The 27,404-nt window shown below is 33.2% G+C and overlaps 2 protein-coding genes across 3 annotated transcripts; one reads left to right on the forward strand and one right to left on the reverse strand.

Annotated features, from left to right (window-relative positions):
* The first annotated feature begins 583 nt into the window (after positions 1 to 583).
* LOC117117314 (nucleolar protein 10-like) lies at positions 584 to 10,215 on the forward strand. Its single transcript, XM_033261590.1, has 16 exons — positions 584 to 746; positions 1,502 to 1,547; positions 1,732 to 1,908; positions 2,164 to 2,201; positions 3,071 to 3,207; positions 3,988 to 4,053; positions 4,223 to 4,369; positions 5,069 to 5,297; positions 5,475 to 5,594; positions 5,821 to 5,947; positions 6,174 to 6,352; positions 7,019 to 7,105; positions 7,489 to 7,680; positions 8,219 to 8,442; positions 8,927 to 9,029; positions 9,312 to 10,215. The coding sequence occupies exons 1-16, from the start codon at positions 681 to 683 to the stop codon at positions 9,432 to 9,434; spliced, it is 2,061 nt and encodes a 686-aa protein (XP_033117481.1). The 5' UTR covers positions 584 to 680; the 3' UTR covers positions 9,435 to 10,215.
* Positions 10,216 to 10,289: 74 nt separating this feature from the next.
* LOC117117334 (syntaxin-12-like) lies at positions 10,290 to 27,403 on the reverse strand. 2 transcript variants are annotated; one of them, XM_033261606.1, is made up of 12 exons: positions 27,257 to 27,403; positions 23,588 to 23,668; positions 22,420 to 22,485; positions 20,902 to 20,971; positions 19,942 to 20,032; positions 18,891 to 18,899; positions 16,909 to 16,983; positions 16,562 to 16,612; positions 15,877 to 16,023; positions 14,944 to 15,016; positions 14,683 to 14,765; positions 10,290 to 14,073 (listed from the first exon to the last, which is right to left on the reverse strand). In XM_033261606.1, exons 2-12 carry the CDS (start codon positions 23,652 to 23,654, stop codon positions 13,975 to 13,977), a joined length of 831 nt encoding a protein of 276 aa, XP_033117497.1. In that variant the 5' UTR covers positions 23,655 to 23,668; positions 27,257 to 27,403; the 3' UTR covers positions 10,290 to 13,974. The 2 variants fall into 2 exon arrangements, with proteins under 2 accessions (XP_033117497.1, XP_033117505.1); XM_033261614.1 differs by lacking the exon at positions 18,891 to 18,899 and having other exon boundaries at positions 27,257 to 27,401.
* Between the last annotated feature and the right edge of the window lies 1 nt (position 27,404).

Consider the following 27,404-nt stretch of genomic DNA (forward strand, 5'->3'; position numbering starts at 1 on the left):
TTTATATCATCAATTGTAATCTATCATCTACCATCATAAGTAACTATAAATTAATTGTCATAATCATCATCCGATGCATCATTAATTATCAATTGTTATCACTCCTCATCAATCATCATTTTGTCATCAATTGTCACGTGACATTCATTATTAGTCATAAATAATCAATCGATCAATCGGTTGACACCAAGTTATGTTAATGTCTGAAGTATATTGAGTTAGTTTCCACTATATTTTAAGAGCTTTTAATATGTTTAACTTTTACATGAATTAATAGCGATTTATTATTTTTTTTATATGAATAATAAACATTAGGCCTAATGATATCCCAGTTTTCATACCAGAAAAGATCAATCGTTTTTATATTGGTTATGCCTACATATCGCAACTCATGAAAACTTAACATATTGCCATAGAAATATGTCATAGAATATAAATAGATAACGTTACCATAACAAACTTATAATCATTAGGATAAAAATGTGAAATTGTAGTCCTATAACACTCAACGAAATCGGGATTGGAGATTGACGTTTGGGACATTCGATAATAATTGAGGGCGCAATTGCTAGTCACGCTTCGTTGATCAAACAGCGCATGTAGCAACATGTGTACAAACATGAAATAGTATAGAGCTTGTTATTTTATATTTAGTAAAGATTATCTTTATAATTTTCATCATGCAAGTGTCAAATGCAAACGATGTTAAAATTTACAATCTCAGTGTTGGTAAATCATTACCAGAGGTAAGGTTTTTGCTCAAATTATATGACTAATTTAAGCTAGGCCTAGCCTCCTAGACTAGACTTTTAAAGGGTATACTTGTTTGTGGCCTGTAGTAGCAGTGAAAACCTCATAATGTGGTGGTGGTGGTTTGTGTTAGACGATCGGACCCATATTGTGGGATAATGGGACCCCGGAATTTGAACGGGGGAGAGGACGATCTAACCTGATTTCATAACGTTCAGACCATGAAGGGTATACATTATATAAATAATTGTATACATCAATGACCAATTTTCTCGAATATGAATTGATCGAACCCAGTTTTTTGTTTTTTTTTGTTGGACGATCGGATCAGTGGGGAAAATGGACTGTCTGTAGTGCCCTCTGTCGGTTAGATTTATTTAATGTAATGTAATAATACAAACATGAAAACATAGAAAGGAAACCAACAAATGATGAAAAACATAAGATAAAACAAACATTTATTATGTCTGTGGTGACCCTCTACAGATTACAGTTACTTTTAAACCGGATTTATTTTCAGAGAGGTCCCAAGCTGCAAGCCTGCAATCTGTACTGTAGTAGTGTGGTGTAAAACAAAAGCACAATTTTTTACATACTATAAACCATAAATAAAAGTGTCTTTATCTTGACCATCATGAGGGATTTTATTCTACAACCCTAGGCAGGCTCTCAGCTCCTAACCTGTTCCCTCAGTCATTGAGATAGATCTGCTGAGTTTAAATGATTAATGTACTGTAATTCCTTTTTTCAGTGGCTTTCTGATAGAAAGAAAAGAGCTCTTTTGAAATCTGATGGAGGTACGCACAATTAATAGAATAGAACATTATATTATATGATTTATATAAATGCATTTTTTTGTCATTGTTTACAGATAATGAAATATTTACAGTATATTTAAAATATGTCCTGAGACTCATTGATGTTTGTAGTAAATTGCTGTAAATTTTTAAACTTTTTCACAAAAAAAATTATATTTCTTAGATTTAAGGAAACGTATTGAGTTGATACAGGACTTCACAATGCCGACAGTAAGTACAGGGATTCAGATGACACCAGATTCTCAGTATGTCATTGTAACCGGCACGTACAAACCGCGTGTGCGATGCTATGACATGGCACAACTTTCCATGAAATTTGAACGCTGCATGGATGCAGAAGGTAAGAAAGGAATTATCAAGAATAATAAAAAACAAGAACTGCGACTTAATGGATTAGTAAAGGCAAGCAGTTCATCATGTTGGGATCTGTGATGTAATATGCATAATTAATAAATAATAATAATAATAATAATAATAATAATAATAATACTAATAATAATAATAATAATAATAATAATAAAAATAATAATGTGACATTTACATAGCATTAATTTATTGTTTATCGATTCATTCTTTAATGTGTTATTGTTTTCAGTGATAAAATTTGTTACATTGTCTGAAGATTATTCTAAGGTAAGGTTTAATTAAAGTACTTGTTTGTGGCCTGTAGTAGCAGTGAAAACCTCATAATGTGGTGGTGGTGGTTTGTGTTAGACGATCGGACCCATATTGTGGGATAATGGGACCCCGGAATTTGAACGGGGGAGAGGACGATCTGACCTGATTTCATAACGTTCAGACCATGAAGGGTATACAATATATAAATAATTGTATACATCAATGACCAATTTTCTCGAATATGAATTGATCGAACCCAGTTTTTTGGTTTTTTTTTGTTGGACGATCGGATCAGTGGGGAAAATGGACTGTCTGTAGTGCCCTCTGTCAGTTAGATTTATTTAATGTAGTGTAATAATACAAACATGAAAACATAGAAAGGAAACCAAAAAATTATGAAAAACATAAGATAAAACAAACACTTGGTTAATTTACGTATTACCTACTGTACAGTAATCCTCGTGTCTTGGTTTTATTTCTTTTTTTTTTTAGATCTCTGGTTTTGTTTTGACCGAACAAAAATATTCACTTCCTATCCTAAGCTTCATTATAAGACTTAATTAAAGTTTACTAAACAATATACAGCCCCAAATTACTTCCTGTTGGAAATAAGTCACCTAAATGACAATGAATTAAATACTTGCATATCAAAGATGTCCAATTACTTGATTTGTATATTTGAGCAAGGTATGAGATTTCAATAAAAACAATAGACGACTACAAACTACTTGATTTTGACAAAATGTTTTTCACACAAAAATTTACAGATGCATTTATTAATAATAATGTTCCTATTTTCTTTGCATAGATCCATCTCTTACCATTATTGTTATTATTATTATTTATCTGTTGATTATTCATGTGTTTTTATTTTTATGCACTAGATGGTTTTCTTGCAATGCAATCGATATATAGAATTCCACGCCCGTTACGGCCGGTATCATCAACTACGTATTCCAAAGTTTGGACGAGACGTGGTGTACCATAAGCCATCTTGTGACCTATTTGTAGTAGGGGCAAGGTAATATAAGAATATACCTCTGTGTTTAATCAGCAATTTCTGTATGTTTGGTTAAATAGTGCACCTTACCAAAGCTTCTATGCACCATTTTATCCGGTCTATTTTGGACAGCGCCACCAACGTCTTGCAACTTTTCACTGGGGGACTTCCAGCGGCTTAGCCCGAGCAAATTTAATTTTTCCAGACACATATCTTCTTTTGAGTACTTGAACAACCAAAAATACTGCAGGTTTTATGCACCCCTATTTTTTTGTTTTTTGTTTGGCATTTTGTTTTTAAAGACTAGCCTAGACCTATACAACAACAAGGTCATACACCAGTCACAGAGCACAGATAAACATAGGTAACTACGTAGGGCGAAATACCTAGGCCTTGGGAAGTCCCCCAGTGGTAGTTGCGGTTATCGGAAATTTGAACAAATAAATAAAATATCCTATATAACTCTTACAATATTGCAGCTAGTTATCAGTACATCTGCATTTTTGGGACCTACCTACACAGGGACACAAGTGATATCTACAACCAGAGATTAAAAGATACAATCTTAAAGCTAAAATCCCTGATTCCTGTACCTAATGTATAAAAACCTGCTGACTGATTGATTCCCAGTTTGTCAGCATTCTTTCTGCTTTTTTTGTTTTATAATTTGGTGAAAGTACTGTGCAATACTTGCTAAAAATATCCATATCAAATTATTGTAATCATTTTAATGTTTATTTTTTGTATTGTCATTCATTTAAAGGTGTTATTTTTTTAATTACAAATTTGTATCATTAACAGCTCTGAGATTTTCCGTATCAACCTTGAACAAGGTCGCTTTTTAAGTTCCTGGGTCACAGAGGCTAGGTGAGTTTTTATTGGTGATGGCCATTTATCAAAACAGGTCCAATCCTCCCAATCACACACCTGCACAATTAACACTTGTATACATCTTTTTGGGACCCATATATATTTGTTTTTTATTCAATGTGCCCGTCTGTTCTCAGTTATAATATTTATAATTTTTTTTACACAGTGCAATTAATGCGTGTGCTGTCAATCCAGCCCATCACCTACTGTCGGTAGGAACAGCTGAAGGGCGAGTTGAATGTTGGGACCCTCGGGTGAGGCGTCGTGTCGGCATCTTAGACTGCGCCCTCAGCAGTATGACAGAGGATTCGGAGTAAGTTTATAATCATTTAGATCTGTAGTACTCAAACAAAATATGTGTTGCCATCCAAAAGTGAATTTTGTAGGGCCGCAAGGCATTGTGGAAAAGTTATAATCATGGATGGTATTGTAATACTAGCTGCATAAGACGTATGTGGTCAGTGGCATATCTATGAGTTATTGAAATGAAGGGGATGAGGGGTAGGGGTGAAGATTAAGTGGGTGGGCTCGATGTTTAACTGTTGGAATGTTAGCTGGCTAAATAAATCTGATAGGTAATTTTTAACTACTGGAGTGTATTTTTTTTTTTTTTTTGGTTAGAAAATTTCTAGTGGTGAAAATCTGGTAGGGGTTTAAGCTATTTTTTGTGGAGGGTGGGTGGGTGGAGGGGGAATGCTAACCGCCATATGTACACCACTGTATGTGGTATATCTGTGTATCTGTGGTATATGGTTATTACTATGGTAATGAAATGTGACAGCTTTTTATGCTTTTTGTAAGTGTTACCGCCACCTAGAGGCTGCGTGTAAAGTTGCTGTCTTGTAGTGTAATACATTAATATTTGTAACTGTTTATCACTCTAATTGTGTAACTTATTAAAGCCGGAATAGAATCACAATATCAGGCGTCTGTAAATATTATGTTGATACTTGATTAAATTATTTCAAGCTTATAAAAAACCGTATAATTATTTTATTTAATTTTCTTATAGTGTTAACCATATACCATCAGTTACTTGTCTTAAATTCCAAGATGCCTTGCACATGGCTGTAGGGACAAGCACAGGGCAAGTATTGATGTACGACATCAGGGCCACTAAACCATTATACATCAAAGACCATCAGTATGGACTGCCAATCAAATCTATCCACTTCCAAGATGCGATGGAGCTGGTGCTGTCTGCTGATAACAAGGTGGTTAAGATGTGGAATCGTAACACGGTAAACAGCCTGTTCATTTTTAAAAGCTAAGCCTCAACAGTAACATGTAGTTTCTTCAGTTCTCAGCATCTCTGTTTCTTTTGATACAAATTAATTTTTTTAAATAACTGAAGATATTTTTGCTGACATATTGTTTTTTGGTATACGTGACTTTAAACATTTCTTATAATCTTGCAGGGGAAACCTTTTACATCAATTGAAACAGAGCATAACATAAATGATATGTGTCTGGTCCCCAACTCTGGATTAGTTTTAATGGCCAATGAGGCCCCAACCATGCTCACCTATTTTGTACCAGTAAGTATGTTGTTATTAAATTTTTAATATAAAAATCAATTTTCTTGTATTATCAACCTCTGTTTGATACCGCTTCAGAGAATTAAGTTTTTTGTGTTGTCTAGCAACCTCAATGTTGTCAACAAAGTCTAATTTACGAACCAGCAGAATGAAAATAATACTCAACGAAATATCATTGTCAACAAAACGAACCAGTTGAATACAGCCATTGTTTTTTTGTGTATAGTCTTTAGGTCCAGCTCCTCGATGGTGTTCCTTCCTCGATAATCTGACAGAAGAACTTGAAGAAACTACCATGAATACTGTTTATGATGATTATAAATTTGTGACCCGAAATGACCTTGAAAATCTAGGTGAGAAATTCTTTATTTATTTATTGTTTATATTAAACATTGTAAATTGTATATACACACTAAATTTGGCCTATTAAATACTAATTGTTATTATATGTACCTGTATTGTAAATTCTCCATTTATTTTTGTAGTACAGTATTGTCTAACATTTTATATATTGTTTGACCTCTGAGAGTCAGGGTCAAATTATTCATCCGTATTTATATATTTTTTTTCTTCATTTAGGTTTGTCACATCTCATTGGTTCCAACCTTTTAAGGGCATACATGCATGGTTATTTTATGGATATACGATTATACCACAAAGCTCGTGCAATAGCGGATCCATTCGCCTACGAAGAATACAGACGCAACAAGATACGGGAAAAGATTGATGAGGCCCGCAAGAACAGAGTGCGAATAAATGTAAGCTTAAAGATTATGTTGATACACTGAGAAGCTGTTAAAGTCTGTTTGTAAATATAAATGATATTGTTCCCCTACCACTGGGAAACTGGCACTTACCACAATCTTTACACAGGGAGCTTTTTATTTTTTATGCATTGTGTTTTTAAGGGCCAATAGGCTTAATGTCGAGTTGATTGGCCGAGCGGTTAAGTCAGGGGCACCGTAACGGCTCACTCGCCAATGGTTCTGGTGGTGGAACAGGTTTTCTCGGATAAGGACTTTAAACCGTAGGCCCAGTGTACGCATTTGTCCCTTGTGCACTTTAAAGAACTCAGTACATCCTTCAAGAAGAGTAGGGATTACCCCGGTGTACAGTCCCCTGTTGTGTAATGGATATGCCACCTATGATAGCGATTAACTTCGCTGATTGGCATATCCTTGGCGCTCGTGCCTAAAGAAATGAAATGTCCCATAGACTCTTAATAAATGTATATAATAACAAGTAAATTGTGTTTCTTTTAGAAGGTTGTGTTATTAGTCACTGTTGGTTGTATTGTTATTATGAACATTGATATTATCTATATTAATTTAGTAATATCCTTGAAGTTCTGGTGCTAACATTTACACAAAACAAGTATGAATCACTGTTGGAACACTTACAGTTATCATTATTATCGTTTACAGAAATTACCTAAAGTAAACCGAGACATTGCAGCACGGATCCTTGACCAAGATGGCGTTGTTGCGAACAACAAGAAGGCCAAGGCTAAGGTAGGTTTATTGTTAAAAACTTCACAGATACACCTTTTTACAGTTTGCTATGGACTATGGTTAATGACCAGTGTTGCCACTTAGAAATCTGTTAGTTAATTGCTACTCTACTATCTAACTCACACAAAATAACATATCTTTACAGACAGTAAAGATATGTGCAATGCCACGAGTGGATGAAAGCTTTGCCTAGTGAGCATGTGCGCAGATTCTTGCTAAATATTTTGGGAGTGCTACAAATGTCTGCGATGTTTGCTTTTCTTAAGAAGATATTACACCAAAATTTTTAGTAGGGGATGCCTGCTAGCATAGCAGAGGAACATTTATGTCATGTGAAAAGTGTATTGTATAATTATATAACTCTATAATTTCCTTATTCAAAGATTGCGGCACAAAAGAATCTTTTATCTGATGATCGTTTCTCTGCGATGTTTAAAGACACAAACTACCAAGTAGATAAAGAAAGCGAGGAGTATAGACTGCTCAACCCTTTGCTGGCTCATCATGATAAGCAACGACTAAAGCGAGCAAGGAAGATGGAACTAGAACAACAGTTTCAGGAAGTCCAATCTCAAGTATGTATAATTATTATATACTATCATAATCAACATCATAATCATTATCATCATCATCAATATTCTCCACATCCTTATCTTCTGTACATTCATTGTCATCATCGTTGTTATCATTGTTATCATTATTCTTCTCATCCTTATCTTCAATACATCATCAACAATTCATAAACATCATCAGTATTCTTATCCTTATCTTCTCTACATTCATCATCATCATCATCATCATCATCATCATCATCATCATCATTTCTTCATCACCATTGTCATCATTATTCTCCTCATCCTTAACTTCTTTCATCTCATCAGCATCATCATTATCATCACCAACATCATCACAATTCTTATTATCTTTATTCACCTGTGATGATGTCATCATCATCGTTATAATTATTATCAACCTCATTTTCCTCCTTAACATCTTGCCATCATTCGTGCTGTTGTCATCAGCATAATTTTTTTCTTTAATGCGACTTCTTTTGGTACAGGAAGTTTTGAAAATGACCTAGTTTTGATAATGAACCTCTCCCTGTTTATCTAGGAGAAAGAAGGTCGACCAAGTGACGAGGAAGATGATTATGCAGACTCAAGTTCTGATGACGATGATCGAACCTGGCAGGAAGAAGTCCGTCAACAGCACAAGGCAATCCAAATGGAACGTAAAATGGCGGCCAAATCCACACCTCAACCTAAATTTTATGAGCTCAAACCTGGAGAGGAATTCCGTGTCAAAGGAGTTGATAAAGAAAGGAGAAAGAAGGCAAAGTAAGTGAAATAATTTGTAAAGAATTGTTTAAAAAAAAATAGCATGTGCTGGTGTGTATAGTACTGAAATTTTTGAAGGACTGCTATTCTTTGATGTTAATATTATTGACTGTTTTAAAATCCTGATGAATGAAAATTTAATAGAATGAATCATAAGCTGCCCATTGGTCCAGCTGAATCCCTACTCGGGGGCATAGACTGGTTTGTTTTGGCTGGGGGTGTTCGAGCGAAAAATGAGAATATGGAACTAAATCTCAGAATTTGGATCTAAGTCCATCAGTTTTAGTATTTTAATGCAATTGATGGGTGCACTAAGTGAGTGAACGCACCCCTGCACCCCAGCTTCTGCCCATGCTATTAGCACTGATGTCTTGGTCATCCTGGAACAGTGTTACTAACCTCCACATCTGAAGCATAATTTGCTAATTACGGCAAAGAAAATGTAGATAACTTTGTTTTCCATTCTTGTAATAATTTTTTATAGGACCAGTCTGGCAGACAGGATAAAGGAGGATGAAAGTCAAGGTATTGTCACCTCAACTGGGAATGCACTTGGTACTAGGCAAGTCACCTTCCACTTAAAAAAGGTAAGATAATTATATTATATCATACAATAATGAGCATAGCAGCAATTGAAACAAAATATTGCAAAATTAACCTATAGGTTTATCAGGCTTAGTGGCAGATTCAAGAGGGATTGGGGGAGGGGGGTCAGCCTTAACAAGGTTGATTGGAATCATTATGCAATAAACTTGTTTGTATGGCTGTAGTGTTTTAATTATAATCAATATATCATCTCATTCAGAAGGTAAACAATGTGTGACTCTAGTGTTTTAATTACGCCCTCTTTATCCTGCCATTCATTTCAGAAGTTAAACAAACAACGTAAACTCGATTCCGAAGCTCACCATGCAGAGAGAAGGAAAATTAGGCGGTCAGCAAGTGGTCTTGTCAGAAAAAAACGAACTGGTCGTAGGGGAGGAAACGGATGAATAATTTGAGAATAGTTGATAATGTTCATATAACAAATTCCAGAGCAAGTATATTGTAAGGGCAAATAAAAGCATAGAAACAGTGGTAAAGGAATGTTATTGCCTGGAAAAATATAAGGCAACAGGAGTTGGGCTTCACCTGCAGTCAGAGATACAGGAATTTGAAATGGAGAGGCCCAGACAGGAAGGTTTACAGATAGAGGGTCTCACCTCAACCATGGTTGGGGGCTGATGTAGGAATTTTATGTAATACCTGTAGATGGCTGGAAATCTCCCTCTCCCCACACTTTTTTTTTAATTTTTCAAAAGTTTGAACCCCCTTCTGACCTGCGATATGGTTGAGTCTGAAGTTTTACATTTTTTTATGTTGAATGTACTGTCACAAAAACCTTTTAAACTGTTTTATTGTATATTTTATGCCCAGCTGTACCATAGTTAGAATTTTCATGTTTCAAGAGTATCCTTAAGTGTCATTCTTTCTTTTTTATTCAACAACAAAAGAACATTTTAATCATACTAAAAACATCTTCCGAAATCGGCCCCACCACTTGTGTGAACTCTTTCCATATTTTGTTTTTATCCTGGATCAACTCCTAATTTTGTGGAGTTTATGGAAGTAGTGTATTCAATTCTATTAATGATACCAATTATTACAGATAGATTTAATTGTAATACAACCTACTCCAAATCCGTATAAATGATCTAAAGATGTACTGTATTGCCATGTAAATTTAATAAACTTAAAACATTACCCTTAAATTGGGTGCTTTTCAAGGTAAAATGTGTGTACCGGTAAATTGTTTTTATCTGCCATAATGCAAATTGATCTGATATGAACACTCTACAAAATTACAATTGTACTCTATGTACTCACTTTAATTCTTTCCAAGGATTATATTTCAACAATTTCATAAATGTACAGAAAGAACAGTGATAATGCACTAATTCATAAGACATGATGGAAGATTTATACAAGCTTATTTTACATAATTAATATTCATGAGTGGTTAAGAATAATACTATTAATAATAAGAGAGCTTTACAACACGCCAATTCAAAAGATTGTTAAAGGCGCCAAGAAAAAAATAACCCGGACTCAAATACTTTGAGATAATGTTTGAATAAAACATGTTTAATTTCTAGGCCCTGGAGTCATCCTTAATTGTTGGTAACGTAAACATCCTCACTAAATTGTAACTACATGATTGTAACTACATGAACACTTACTCAGTAATATGGTGGTCCTATTTATATTATACATTTCAACTATAATAGAAATATCTGGAGTGTCAATCAAAAACTTAACAAACAATCAGAACAGGCCCATGAATATGCGCTTGTCCTACCAACATTTACGCTACTATTTTTACCTAAGCAACAATATCCAAGGATTGGGGCTTAGCAGAAAGCCCAACTGTCTAATATTTATTAAATGCACAAGCAACATTCTACTTTTATAGAGTTGCACAATCAACTAAATAAATGTCAAGTGTTCCCACATAAATTATAAGGTCAGAAAACACAAACTTTTTTAAATACATAATTATATCTACATTTATATTCTATACTTATATTGAGTAATTAGTTTCATTAACCGATTGAATAACTGTATCAGCATTTTAGCACAACTGGGATATAACCTCAAACTGAGCATGCCCAGGTTGCATAGTATATGCATGACTGCACACATACTGATACTATGCAGGATACAAGATGCACTAAAGCATAATGCATATGTTGTAGCAAAATTGTAACTACAGTTCGGGTTAAAATTTTTAGATAATTGTTTGGTCATGCGAACCCATAATCACAGGAGCTACACAGGCGTTAATGTAGCTTCCTTTAGTGAATAATTGCAAATAATGGATTCTAGTTGCTGTTATCAGTTGTCTGGAACACTTGTAATGGTCACCAGCGAGCAGGTTAACAGCATGTCAGGTGATAATTTTAGGCTTTACAACTTAATTTTTCAAAATGTTCACTTGCGACTTTGTCAGGATTTGCGGAAATGACTCAGACTGAGAATGCTTAGGTTGCACAGTTTATGCATGACTGCATACATACTCATACTGTGCAGAGTACAAGGTGAAAGCTTAATGCCTAATTATGTTGTAACAAAATTGTAAATTCAGATTGGGTTAAAATTATCATATGATAATTTTAGGCCTTAATTTTTTGAAATATTCACTTGCAATTTTGTCTGGTTTTGTGGATACAATACAGTATTTAGTAACAACATTTAATTATATATTATTCTGTTTTGAATAAAAAGGGGTTTACATATTGTGTAACTATTAAATTGCTGATTACAATAATTTTAAAAAACTTGAAAGAGTTGACAACTCTGATTCTTGCACTATAATCATATTCCTCTTTGAATTCACATTTAGAAAAAAAATAATTAAGAAAAGATACAAAATTTAAATATAAATTAACAATAATAATTCCCTTTTAAAACTCGCAGAAAATTAACAAAAATATATACACTTTTAATGTAAATATAACAAAATAATTTCAAAAATTATTGCAAGGGACCCAGATTAAGTTTATTTCTGTTTATTAAAAATGGATTTCCTTTATTTATTTTATGAAGAGTAATCAAAACATTAAAATAAAAATTATATATTTACAGAACACCTTGGTGTGTCTTAGGCTGCTTGCTCAGTGGTTTTTCAATCCCAGGATTATAACACCCAATACAAACACACCAGAGTTTTAACCCGAGTTGCTACCAGTGGTGTCAAAAACTTGGTGGATGCCCTGATAAACTGGGCCCTTTTAAGCTGTTTTGCCCAAAAAATAAGCCCAGCCCAACTTGCTTAATCACTAGTTGCTTAAATTATTTATATTTGCTGTGATTTGGCCCATTCCCTTGGAATTTAAGAATGAGCACATACTCCAATCCACCATACCATTCTATAATACAAAAGTTACTGGAAAACTTTTTTTCAAGGTATTGATTTTAAAATCTGTTTCAACAATTTTAAAAATATTCTACATGCTTTACATTTGAAGGCTGATGGTAAAAAAAAAAAATGTTTATGAAAGCATGGATCTGACCCTGCTTCTTGCATCATGTAACTACAGTAGATAAAAGTACAATTTAAATATTTGACTTATACCACGCAAGATTAAAATCGTCCTTCCTGAAGGATCGGAGCCTAAAGTACATTTATACCTAATTATTTAATGCCACTCTTGGTGTTGGTTTGTAATAGAAGAAAAAAAGAGTTAACATATAGTAAAACTTTGTCAGTGTATTCACATTGCAAGATTTGAATTATTTAAGCTGGGCACTCACTCTGTCGTATGTCTGTCGAATCCAACTTTGTTCCTTGTGAGTGTTAAACGATGCTGTATGCTGATTGTTGGCGGCAATTTGAATGGATCGTGATTAATTACTACCCGTTTTGGGCGCGCAGTAGCGTTGCACCCTCCAACGCTACAGTATTGTTCCCAGCTTAGTTTTTTACTCTGTTAAAGGCATGCATGTTCCTAGTGTAAAACCTCCTTAATAGCCTACTTGGCTATTCCAACCCTAATGTAGTAGTGTATGACAACTGGAAGGGTAGAAATCAGGCATTATTGTCCTAAATAACTATTGTCTTTGGGGCTAACTGCCTATTTAGTCCTAAAAAAATTTTTTTCATAATGTAAATAATTGTCCAATAATTGCCTAATGTAATGATGATGAAAAGAATAATAAAAAAAAATCTAAGCGCACCATTTAAAAAAGTATAGATTTGCTGCTATATTCCTGCCATCAAATTTATAATTTTTCATATTAAACTTGTTGAAAAAAAATTTAAATTTTTTATTTCATTTTTTTTTTTGTATGGCAGTACAGTATATTTTTTATTGACTGATTCATGTGTGTTATGGTGTTATGGTAATAGCACTTGGAATCAACACGAGTGACATTAAATGATTCCTGTTCAAATTTTGACCTGCTGACAACAGCAGCACTGAAGAGGTAATGGGGATTTCCCTAATTAAACCAAAGGAAATTACTTAACATAAAAATGACATAAGTACCATCAATGGAATGAATTAAACTTGACACACATTTTTAGAATGCATTATTTTATAAAATATTTTACTATTTATATGAAAGAAATTATATGTAGTAACAAAAATAGAAACATAACAATTGCTATATATTTTTTGCAGAGAAAATATTACAAAACATAATCATAGAGTTATAATACCTTTTCATGAAAAATCATACAATAATAGGAAATTTTCATGTTACCATGGCAATAAACATTTATTGCTATGATACCATAAACATTACTGTGAATAAGCACTACTCTCTTGAATAGGCCAAATGCTTTGGAAAATTGTAGATAGCATGTGGTAGAAATTTGAGCAAGATTTCGACTCAAATATTTACACCCAAAGAATTGCTTCTTTAAATAAGCCCTTCACTCAAATGTGATGCAACGCTTATTTAATTGTTTATGGTATCCATAATCACACGTTTTGACATGATATATTTTTATATGATCATATTAAATGAAAGATTATTTTTGATGCATGCCTAATTATTATGAAGTGTAATATACAATATAAGGCCTAGAATTCCAAATACTACGATTAAGATTACGAAAATACAGCACATTTTTTTCCTGGCTTTTTTCTGCAATAAAAGAGAAGGAAAATTTGTTAAGAATAATAAAATTCAATATGCTATTAATGCACTATACAATATGGTATTATTGCACTATACAATATATCACTTTTCTGCTGTGTTCACTGAATGAAGGTGCTGTAAATGGTGTTTTCTGATAACCTTGTGGTCTGTAGTTTTGTGTGCGGTGTTTCTTTTCTGGTAGCTTTTAGGTTCACTGTAATTTTGGGTGTTAAATCAAAACAAACTTAGGCTCTCGCACCTATTTTTATGCCCACGCCTGCTGCAGTGTAAGGGACATATTACTGATGTTGAATAATGTATTCCAAAAACACTGTCAGAAATGGTTTGCTAATGCAAATATTAAATTTTCACGAAGAATTAGGTCAGGCCTTGATGTATAAGCATAGAGCAAAGAAACTGCTTCTTTGGTCTATGGTATCAGAGGTCAGATTAGGGATGTAATGCTAGCAGGACGCACTCTGATTTTTAGCCTATAGATCAAAAAGGCTTTACAAAGGAATCATACTGACTTTTCTCCTGCCATTTTTCACATTTATTATTGGGACATGTCTATTGTAAGAAATGTAAGTCAACATAAATTAACATACTACATACCTGATATCGACTTGCTGTAACTAGTTGTTCATTCCCAGACTCTATGTTGGTATCAGCACGATCAACATTTGCTTCTATGGAGTCTAATTGAAGAACAAGATGGAGAGTTATTTATTGGTTCCAATAATAGTATATAACAATAATAACTTATTATTTTTCATTTTTAAACATATTAATAAGAAAAGCATTAAAATGTTTTTTTTTTACATAATTAATAAATTGGTTTAGATTCTTCAAAAATATGCAGAGAAATTATCTTACCAATCATTTCTCCCTGCTCAGATACCATAGCACTTAAGTCTCGAAATATTTCATTAACATCAAGCATTGCACCCTGGGAAATAAACAATAACAATAACATTATTTAAAATCATATATCTGTGACAGATAATCAGCTGGTTTTGTTATGGATTGTGTACATTGTGCAAATTTAAAATTCTGCAGTGTACAATGAAAGGTAGATGAAGACAACTAACCAGTGTTGAAATGCATATGAGTGTGGTCACTGACATAGCTGCCAAAGAGGGTGTTCGGTGGGCGCATGCTTCCACGACGGGCTAAATGGAACTCGAGCACCGTGGTAATCCTTTGCTTTTCCAAAAGATCCACTGGGTTGTTTTTTTTTAAGTGCTCATGAGCCAAATATGTACACAGGGCTTATGCTTTTGAGTTCTTAAAAAAGAATACATGTTTTATAAGTTAGGCTAGGTCAATTCAGCAAGCTACACAGGGGCTACACCCCACCTTCCCTGCCCTCGGCCTATATAAATTAATAGTCTGGTCAAGATGCCCTGCATGAGCATCAAGTGGCTTATCAACTCTTGCCCTGCCTGTCGGGGGCGTTGCCCTGCCGTCGGGGGAATACTAGCGCCACCACTGAAGCTGTTCTTCCTCCACTTTAGCAAAATGAACTAGGTTTTGACCATATGGATGACCATACTGTATATGAGCATGATGATTTTTACACCTATATATGGTTAAATCACATGTATTTATCACATAAAACTTTTAAGGGGTAACTCAGAAAGCCTGTTTAGCGGCACCCTCTTTCTCCCCACCCTAAATTTGCCCTGTCGACAAATTGTTTACATATCAGGATGAACTCTTTAATATGAGCCACCCAATGAATCAATAGCTGGCAGGTGGCAGCAGAGTATTAAATAATAACATTGACAGTAGTTTTGTTTTACATACTTCAATTTGTCGGATGCGCTCTTCTCTATCTTCAATTAATGCATTATCAAAATCTATAACAGCCTCATGTTGCTGTAGCTGTGAGAACTGTTCCTGGCGCTGATTGTCCGCAATTAATGAGGAATGCTCATTTGAATAATCTTCGGGCTGAAACAAATAAGAAAATAAAATAAATATCAAATAAACACTTGATAATTACATGAAATTTGAGCTTTATATACATTTTTAAAGAACATTATTTGTAAATTAAAATGGAATATAATACAGTATACAGTACTATAAACAATGAATGTTCATCATAATTATTTTTATCAATAAATAAAAAACCAATAAATTGAAAAAAAAAAAACCAATATAGCATAAACTTACATTTACAATGTGCCTTTGATCGTGTATTGAATTGCCTTATAAATAATTTTAATAAACGTTTTTTTTTAATAAACGTTTTAAACTCCTTCAAATTATGTAGTTGTAGTATTTAAAAAAAATATTTTCAATTCCTAATTTGACTTTCAATAATTCACAATTTGACTTATTCAAGCAATGCGCCTACAGTAGCTACAATAATTTTTTTTTTTTATAATATGCAATGTTTATGTTATTTTTTAATTAAAAATCATGTTTCTCAACTTGTTTTTGACCAAATAGTATATGAAATTATAAGATAAAGGGTACTTTAACTTACAATGTGAGGTTTTGGAACAGTTGGACAGGATTTCATTTTAGCCATCACTTTCTGTGTAGAAAAAAGGCAAAACAATTCATAATATTGCAAAAAAAAACTTAAAAATTATGTATATAATATCACTCCTAAACATACTTTAATCTCAATTCTTTAAACAAATTCATTTGGAAAGATGATAAACTGTTAGTATATTATTCTTTTTTTTTAATTCCTAAATATACTACACTTGTGGTCTGATGAAACCCCTAGGATAGTTTGAATCACAAACATTTGTGCTACTAGATCAGATTTTTATTAAATAATTTCTTATCGAAAAAACTAAGGTTTGTGAGTACAGTACTTTGTACCTTTTGAACTTCTCCATATCTTTTCACTGTTTCTTGTAAATCATTTGTGAGCCTTTCGCACTGTAATCGTTCAGGCTGGAAAAATTAATTAAAACAAATGTTAATGCAAGAAAATGTCATAAGAACCTGGCATGGGTTGTTATATTTTACACCCTACACATAGAGTTTCTGATTTCTAATATTAAAATTAAATCTATTTTTGCAGGGTAGGGTAAAAATACATTTTATTTTAAAAGATACTTTTCTAAGTTTTATGTAAAAAAAAAAAAAAAAATCAGTATTACAGTATATCACGGTTTTCTTTTGGGCAGTTGAAAATTGGATTGTTTGGTGTTACCATACCCTTAATGCTTTTCCCTGTAGTTTATGTATTATTAATTGGGACTTTGAGAGGCAAAAGGTTACCAAGAAAATCCCTGACAGCTGTAGATTGTATCCAAAGGGTCTAAAGTTGGATGGAAGCCACTCCCAGGAAATCTGGTGAAATGAGCTTTAAAAACAAACCTACTGTAACTTTAATTTGCCATGGTTTGCTGGAAACAATTGTAAAAATAATGAATTTTCTGTGAACTTTTTTGAGAGAGCGCGGGAGGCCTTCTCAATTTCTGGAAGACTTTTGTGACTTCAGGGAGACTTGGGAACCCTGACATGCAACTAGGCCTAAGTCAAGGGACTTAACCTTAAACTATGCAGCTATAGCGCCTTCGCCCTAACTGCTGGCAATTGATAAAGGTTGAAAGGTTATTCATTTATACGGCGCAAAATATGAGTCTCTCTATGCGCAGAACAAGTGAGCAGATGTAACTGAAAAAAAAAAAAAAAAATCCAAGCCAGCACCCAAACCGCAGTATGGGGATACGCCCTCGTCGCCGAGCAGGGATCTATGATGATCATTGTCTTGATATCAATACTCTAGGTTTATGATACTTGTTACTATTTTCTTTATTACATGATAGTAACATTGGTATGGAGAAAAACATCCATAAGTAATAATGTCCCCATCAGGATTCAAACCAAAGCCCTCTGATTACCATTTGGATGCTCAACTAAGTTGCCTTGAAATTGCTTCTACAATAAACAATGAAGCTCTTTGTTTGAATTCACCAATGATTACTAAAGATAATCAGAACAATAACATGCAAGAATAAAGCATCGATAATTCAATCTACACTTAAAACAAACAAAACATTTTATGAATTGGTTATAAAATGTTGTTATTAATTTAACAAAAATAAGCACTAAACTAAACTAAATAAATAAAATTGATTATAATTATGACAGCGAGGAGAAGGTACAATAGATGTAAGACGGTTGCCACTTCTCCTCAGGTATAAGGTAGTTGGTTTCCCCCTCCTCGGTATCTAATTCTTCACATTAGTTTTTCCAAACAATTTCTGAGGTTGTGATTTACTTCAAATCAAGATGGATGGATCTATGTGGTGAAAACACCAGACAACCCAAGAAGTCTAAAAAAGACTTGGGGGGGGGGGGGGGGGGGGGGTCCTTCTGTGGTGATTGGGCAGTACGCCGGGAGACAATCCCCTACTCTTTTCCGAAGAGTGACTGCGTTTTTTAACATGCACATGGGCCATAATGCACACGGGACTAACGGCTTGAATGTCTCAACCACAGTGCACAATCGTAACTTGCATTTCAGCCCTCCAGGTGAAACACAAAAGAGGCAGCGATGGGAATTGAACCAGGAACCTAGAGATGTCCATGGTTTAGCATACATACACACAGTGGCTACCACCAGTTTAGCCGACTGAGCTAAGCTGCTCTTACAGATAGGATAAAATATAATTAGGCAAACACATTTATTATCACCAATGAATAACAGATTTGTTATGACCATATGACCAAATATCAATGGTCAACATGCAACACCAGTAAACACTGCAATAGTTTCAACTAAGCAGAACTGAAAGCGAAATTAATTTCATAAATAAAATGAATTATGAAAAATGAAAAATTGAAAGTACCTTAGAATCCTTTATTGAAGAAGGGGAGAAAGAAATGAAATATCATTTAAATGATATCAAACAAATAATCAATATATTAATTTTACATGTATGGTGACTACATAACAGTGACCACATTAAGATGATATTGATAACAATGATGGTGGTAATAATGATACTAATAACAATAATTTTCTTTTTCGTAATTATTTGAATAAATGCCCCAGGGAATTTCTTGTTGAGAACAGTTTTTGAAGGGGTGTTTTCAAGGGAGGCATTTATTTGAGGTAGGCATTGACATTTTTGGTGTAAAATGATAAGTAATACACTCCAATAAATGCTGTAAATGTAGAACAACACAAAAATTAAATCAAAATGTGTTATTGCATGGGGAGGATTCAAAGCAGCCTTGCATGGGGAGGATTCAAAGCAGCCTTCACATGGCCCTCTCTACAAGTAACTCTAACATCTGTGTGAAACTAATGCTTTATACCTGCAATTGTAAATCGATAGTATGATTTACAATGCATACCTGAGAAGAAGATTGCGTGATCATAGAGATTTAACGATCCCAACCAGGTTAGAAAATGTAATTCTACTGAAGAACAACATTAATAGAACATGTTGAGAATGATGTTGCTTCCATTAGATTTGCAGTCATTTAGAGAGGCATTTATTCAAGGGAAAAATTTACGCCTCGGGGCACTTACACAACAGAGGCGTTTATTCCAATTGAGGCTTTAGGGGGGGGGGTGTATATTCAAAATGGGTAGTTTATTCAAATAAATACGGTATTATAATTTGTAAGATCATCAGATAATACCACAGCTTGATCCAACCAGTAAGGGTCATATTAATTTCATATCCATTTTAAATTTCTTGTGTTTATGTGAAATTTGAGTGTACCAACCTTTTTTTGGTAGATTTAACTAAATAAACCATATCCATAAAATATGTTTGATTTTGATTGTAAATAAGGGATCAATTCAGAATTTTACAATGCCTACCCTTATGTAACTTTGCTATTAATGTTTACCATAATGTTTATAATGTGTAATTAATAAAAATTTACCCGTGTTGCTGTGTATGCTAATTGCTTCAGTTGGCTCAAGTTCCTTGTTGTAATTGTCACAATGCTCTTGGTAGACTGCAGAGTATTTTGTCTGCAATAAACATATAACAATAAATATATAAATAAAAATAAGTAAAAATTACAAAGTCCATAATATCATAATGATCATTTTAATATTATTTATTTTATAATTGAAAAATTACAATTACAAAATAGCAAAAATATCAACAAACATTTATAAGAACTTAACCAAAAGAATACTTTCTTAGAATGTGCTTGCAGAGAGGGCCATGTGAAGGCTGCTTTGAATCCTCCCCATGCAAGACTGCTTTGAATCCTCCCCATGCAATAACACATCTAGTGCTTAGAGACTTTTTGTATTTTGCGCTCTATAAATTAATAACCATTAACCATTAAAATCCTATGATTCCATTAACAGTGAAGTACAAAGATTGTGGTATTAATTTAATATTTACTCTTTTTATATAATTGTTGATTATTATTAGTGACAATTTATCATTTTAGATAACAATATAATTTAAAATTAAAAGGCATAAAAATTAAAGCAACAATAAGCAAGTTAACAGGGTTGAATTAACAGGTTTCATTCATTCATTCTTGATGATGATATAATTAATGTTGAAATATTGAATCCAGACACGATGGCGTGCATTTCGATACTTGGAGTATGTATTATGCTATCTTATCTGAGATTAATCAGTGGACCTTTCAGTTTAACATGGTTGTAGCTGTAGAAAACTAAGGGTGGGTGAAAGACATAAGGAGGGGTAGGTGATAACATTGTTAAACTCTAAAAAGTAATGGTTTAAGGATGGTCAAGAAAGTTAATAAAAGTGGGTGGAGGGCCATAAAATTAGCTTCAGACAGGGTGGAAAACTTCAAGGCTGCGTGGACCGGCCCACCAAAACTTTATCCCCTGAGTTAAATAATATTTCTTACATGCGATCCCGGACAGTCATGGAATCTTCCGGAGTTCCAATTTGACGGACAGCTTTCTCAAGCTGCGAAACTAACAATAATATGACAACATTTTCAATTAATGCTTTGATACAATATAAAAATATAAACTTATAAACAGCATTGAATAAAAAAAGATTAGATGTTGCTTTTACAAAAAAGAAATTACCATCCTTACAATATCACAGCTAACTGAAATTTTTTGAAGATCAAATATAATTTTACATTACTATATTAGAAAAACACATGTAATGATAGGTAAACACATCTATTCCACAACCTAATAAATACATTATTAATTATACTATATTTAAATGTCATAATTGTAATATTATATTTGCTATTATTATTATTATTATTATCTGTTTTAAAATGTATTATTCTAGCTTCTCACTACTATTACAATACAATGCAACATTAAGAATTAAACATAAACTAAGAGAAAAAAAATACAGTAGGCTTATGCCAGCAATCTATAAGTAAGCCAACAGTTAACAAGTCAATTTTAAAGATAAATTTCAAATATCCTATTTTGTGTTGCATCTAAAGATACCAGCAGAGCAATTTCCCCCACCCCACCCTCTCCCCCCAAAAATATAAAGAACAGAATGAATTTTGTATTTATTTAAATGGTATTTTAAAAGTTTTTAGTGGTTCTGGTTTGATTGCATATTTTTTTCCTATGGTAGCAGATAAAAACCTGCTGATGGCCAATACTGTATTATCAAGATGATCTATATATTTTGCTGCCATAATTTTAAACCATATCCCAAAATAACTATTGAAATATGCTGGTATGGGACATATGGCAGTATATAGTTTGCTAGATTGTTAGTTGAACCATCAAATTTCAGTGTACAGTTCTTTGTCTTTGTTAGTATAAATTGCCAGTATCTTTTTTTAATGCATGCGCCAAAATGTACAGCAAATACATTTTCTCAAAGCACCATACTGTATAAACCATTGAGATATTTAATACGGATGGGTGATAATTTTTAATTCCGTAAATATTCGAATAAATGCCCTGGGGTGCTTATTATTGAGAAGGGATTTTGAGGAAGTGTTTATTTGAGGGAAGCATTTATTTTTTCTGGTGTAAAATGGATATGTATATACTCCAATAAATGCCCCTTAATTTCACTGTAAATGTGGAACTACAACACATAGTTGTGTGATAATAAAGACTCACTGATCCACACCAGGTTAGAATAAACGTAAATCCACTGGAGTAAAGCATATTTGTTTAAATTCATTTTAGGGGGAATTTATTCGAGGGGGCGTTTGTTCAAATTAATACGATAATAGCACAACTGAGTGATACTTTGGAGTTTTCAATGTAAACATAAACAATTGGACTACTGTAAACATTGAGTATTATTTAAAGGAAAGCACCTAAACAAATGACTGACTTAAATTAGATATTCATATTTGCATAAATTATGGGTCAAATGCCAATTCTTTAATGCATATAAACAGTGTCCTGTTCAAATTCTAACTTACCACTATTATTTATTTTGAAAATTCCATCACTGACTTGCTTTACAACCGATGAAAATTCATTTCCACCTAAGTGAAAGAAAGATGAATGAAATTTTATTAAAAGTTCACTTACAGTATCAAATTTATCTTTAAATACACATTGACAATCCTAATCAGCTGTACATACAATTAAGTTGTTGTGATAAATGTTACGTATGTTATGCACACCCTCTATGTGAAAATCATGAAATAGAGCACCCTCTATGTTATTTTTTCAAAATTGTAGTGGTGGAACTGCTACTGTTTACCATCGTCAGTCGATATAGCTTCGTTAAAAGGAATTATATGGCCTATTTCCACTTTTAATGACAAGTTCATTTAATTTTTATGAAATTTAGGGTATAATCCGCCTATCTATTTTATCTTTTATGAAATATTTATGATGTGTGAGGTAATACAACGTAGGCGTGAGATGCAAAAAGCGGATGCTCATGCGTAAGACTCACGCATTACATGCAAGATTTGGCAGGTGAACATATATATGTGTGTTATAGTTTACTATCTTATATGACATTATCATGTCCATATATGGATATGATGACTTCATCATTTTTATAGCTTATGTGAATGATAATTACTACAGGTGCTATATTTGTCACATCATCATGGTGTAGTATTTGTTTCTTATTTAAAAGCTGTTGCAAGATATTATGTTTGTTCAAGGTATTTAATAAGCTAATTAGCTAATTAAGTTTTTTTAAATTTTTATTTTTAATTATTCCAGTATACTATACAAAACCGCAACCAATGGCTGAAAACATTCGTTCACTAAAAATCGGTAGAAATATAAAAATAGAAACTAAGGTACAGAAAATATATATAAAATACAAATATTAGGCTTATCAAAAATACTTAAAAACATTGAAATTGTAAAAATATTAATTTCTTATAAAAAAAAATAGAAAATGCAATTAATAATTAAATATTATACAAATGCAGAAAGTACAATATAGTATAAGTAATGAAAATGAATTTCCAAAATTAAGCATATTAAAATAAAGTAAATAGACGATTTAATAATTAAAATATTATATAAAATGCAAAAAGTGCAATAAATTATAGTATAAATAATGAAAATGAATTTATAATAAAATAAGCACTAAAATAAAGTAATACATGATTTACTCACCATCATCCCTAAATTGATTCCTATTTCCACCAAGAGCACCATACCCAAATTCCCCTTGTCTTGACATCTTGCAATAAACTCCTAGAGAAAATAGTAAATGTCCCAAAACATCTATGAAATTAAATTATACTGGTACCTCAATAACCAATACAAATGAATGAATACTTCAATATAAACAGCAATCATATTAAAACTGTTTACCAGGGTTCTAGCTGTGAAAAACTAAGGGTGGGTAAGGGTGGGTAAAGTGATAATAAAATAATAAGAGTGAATTTTTAAGGATGGGCAGGGGGGGGGGGTTAAAGAAAGGGGGGTGGAGGGCCATGAAATTGGCTTTAGACTGATGGAAAACTTCAAGGCTGGGTGGCCCCGCCCACCATGACTACATCCCTTGTTTATAACCCTATCCATACAATGAAATTTTATGTGACAAAAAAAAAAATGGTATGCCCATATTTGGGTGGAATATGATATCATTATGTCCATATGGGCACATCACATACATTTGTCACATACAATGTGTCAGTGTGGACAAAGCTGTAAGAACTTTAGCATCATTCAAAACATGTCCTGATATGAAACAATGGTAGCATATTAAAATAAACAAGAGCGACCGCTCATAGGTCTACGCGTTCCTCCACGCTTAAATACGGTACATGCGCATGTTTGTGTTTTTATTGAAGAGCTAAAAAGATAAAGATTGTTAGATAAATTAGAATGTTTATTTGTACAAAAAAAAAATATTATTTAGAATGTTCATTTGTACAAAATTAAAATATCTTACAAAAATTCTTCAAATTAGAAACCTTAAGTTTTTAGAACACATCCATAACCGAGAGCGCCATCCATGCGACGTGCCCAATTAGTGGTAATGCCAGTAATGTATAGTCCTTATAAAATTAAATAAATATGAATATAAATATTGTGGATACCTCTCATCAGTATTGATGGTAACATCAGGTCTGATATACCAAGATATACAAAAAAACAAAAAAAAAAACAACAAAATAAACAAAAAAATAAACCAGTGAGGCCTTCAGCGCTTTACGCGGACCCAATAATAACATGTGGATATTAATTCATGTTTACACTGGATTAAATCTGACCACGTGACAGCAAAGGAAAAATTTTCTGTTTTTGATCTTAGATTTAAGTACCATCGTTAGTCTTAGTCATTCTTTTATCATGACTAATAATCTACTTTTCACGAAAAGTGGCTGTTCAAAATGCATATCCATAAATTATTACTTGAAAAATCATGAATTTAATTACTGGTATAGCCGCAAGCATTCAAAGTAAGTCCATGTTAATCTTTGGTGCACAAACAATAGGATGAAATGTTTGATTACGCATAATAGGCCTATAGTACTGTAACTCAGAAGGACTTGTTTTTTAAATGGACATCACAGGCTTAGCCAGCGAGCTGTCCGGCCGTCTTTTGGACAGCCTAAAGTTATTTAGGATGGCCACTTTTACTGTGACGGCTTCAACGGCTTGGCCTAATCAGCTCGGCCTAGCCTAATTGGGCCTGGTCTACCTTTAGCAAATTCTTTTTATTCTTCAATCTATCAAATGTTACAACAGTTACTTACATTAAACTGAAGCTAAATCAAATTTAAGTTTGATAAAAACAACATTTATTGATTGAATGTACGCTGTTTTCGTACCAATATTCGGTGGGGATTCCCAAAGATAGGCGTGGCCCCCTATCGGCTCAGTGTCACGCCCACTGGCTTCCATTTTGGACGGCCTATTTTGTTTTTCTGGCTAAACCCCTGATGGACATGAACTGGATTTTCGATGTTTTCCATTTGAAAATAACATTTTAATACTAATTAGGCTCTCTATTTAGAAGGATTTTTTGTAAATATATTGGGTTCATCTAAGGGATAGTAGACATTGGTGAAAATGATTATTATACAGTAAAATTTGCAAATGACGTCATTCCCTCTACACTGTCCTGTGGTGTTTTCTGGCAATAACTTTTTTAAATATGAATTTTTCAATTTTTAACTCTGAGAGTGTCATTCCCGGCCATCAGCTATGTACCATATCATAAATTTTCTTTTCTCCCTACAGTACGTCTGTGAAAGTCTTACTACAGTAGGACGTAACACTAGGTCTAGGACCAACTAATAGATGTGTAATGAGTATTGAAGCCGAATTTGATCCAACTCGGCCACAAGTCAACTCGGCCACAGTCAACTCGGCCACAAGTCAACTCGGCCACAAGACAACTCGGCCACAAAAAGTTTGGCTACAGTCAACTCGGCCACAAGTCATCTCGGCCACAAGTCAACTCGGCCACAAGTCATTTACTGGTACTACATTGTACTAATTGTTATTATTATTGCTGTATTGTTGTTTTTATTACCGTTAGTTTTAATAATTATTATTAGTCTTAGCATTAACATTATATATTGTTCAAATTTTTGCTGATATTATTATTATTACAGTACCATATAAATAATAAATAATTTTATTAGTATTTTTCTCATATTATTATTATTATTATTGTTGTTGTTGTTGTTGTTGTCACCTTTATTATCGATATTATTACCCTATTATTACTAAGTAGGCCTAGTATTATAAGTATCATTATTATTATTACTACTAATTAGTATTACTATTATTATAAAAATAAACATTATCTTTAATTTATTATTGTTGTATTATTGCTATTATCACCTTCAATATTGTTATTATCACTAATTAGTTATTAAAATTGATATTTAAATATCGTTATTATTACCATACTAGTATTATTACTATTTGTTAAAATAAATATTTCTATTAATGTTGTTGTTGTTATTATCACCTTTATTATCGTCATAATGACTAATTAGTATTATTAATGTAAATACATATTACTAATTTATTGTCGTTATTGTTGTTTAATATTATTGTTGAAGTAGAATGTTGTGAGTAAACAGAAGACGAACACATTAATAAATAACTCTTTTTAATTCATAGGCAATAGCATTCAAATCTCTTTTGGTAGTGTGGTGGTCCTGTTTTACTAAAACATACTGTGTACTTTATTTCAATCATATATTGAGGAAAAAGGATGCAAAAACTTAGATTTACATTAAATAACTTGTGGCCGAGTTGACTTGTGGCCGAGTTGATTTGTGGCCGAGTTGACTTGTGGCCGAGTTGACTTGTGGCCGAGTTGACTTGTGGCCGAGTTGGCTGTAGCCCAACTTTTTGTGGCCGAGTTGATTTGTGGCCGAGTTGATTTGTGGCCGAGTTGATTTGTGGCCGAGTTGACTTGTGCCCGAGTTGACTTGTGGCCGAGTTGACTGTGGCCGAGTTGACTTGTGGCCGAGTTGACCTGCACCCTTGAAGCCAAGCCTAAGAATAGCCTAAAAAACTCAAAAGGAGCCTGACCCCAAGCCTAGAATACAAACATTACTACAGCATCACCACGTAGGCCTAGGGCCTAGCCATGGTCATCATAGAATTCGCTTAGGCCTACCTGTGTATATATTATCTTCTTCTGTAATCATAGGCCTAGTCCTAGCTAGGCTATTATTATTACTATTAGTATAGGCCCTAGGCCTACCTCCTGTAGCCTAGGCCTAGCCTAGCTAGCCTAATTTTTATGACCCAGTTATTCTATAAATCGAATTGAAGTTATCTTATCAAAATAATATTATGATTTTATACCTTTCGTGAAACCCTATCCGCACAATAAAGTGTCAATAGATTTAAAGGATCGTACACTTGCAGTGAAGTTTTCAGCAGCTTATGTTGTCTCCACACAACATTTCTCAGAACAACCATTCATGATCATATGATTCGCGGCGGCCTACTG

Source organism: Anneissia japonica, unplaced genomic scaffold, assembly GCF_011630105.1.
Source record: "Anneissia japonica isolate Jap-2015-1 unplaced genomic scaffold, ASM1163010v1 scaffold7587_len162328_cov177, whole genome shotgun sequence".
NCBI classification, from domain to species: domain Eukaryota; kingdom Metazoa; phylum Echinodermata; class Crinoidea; order Comatulida; family Comatulidae; genus Anneissia; species Anneissia japonica.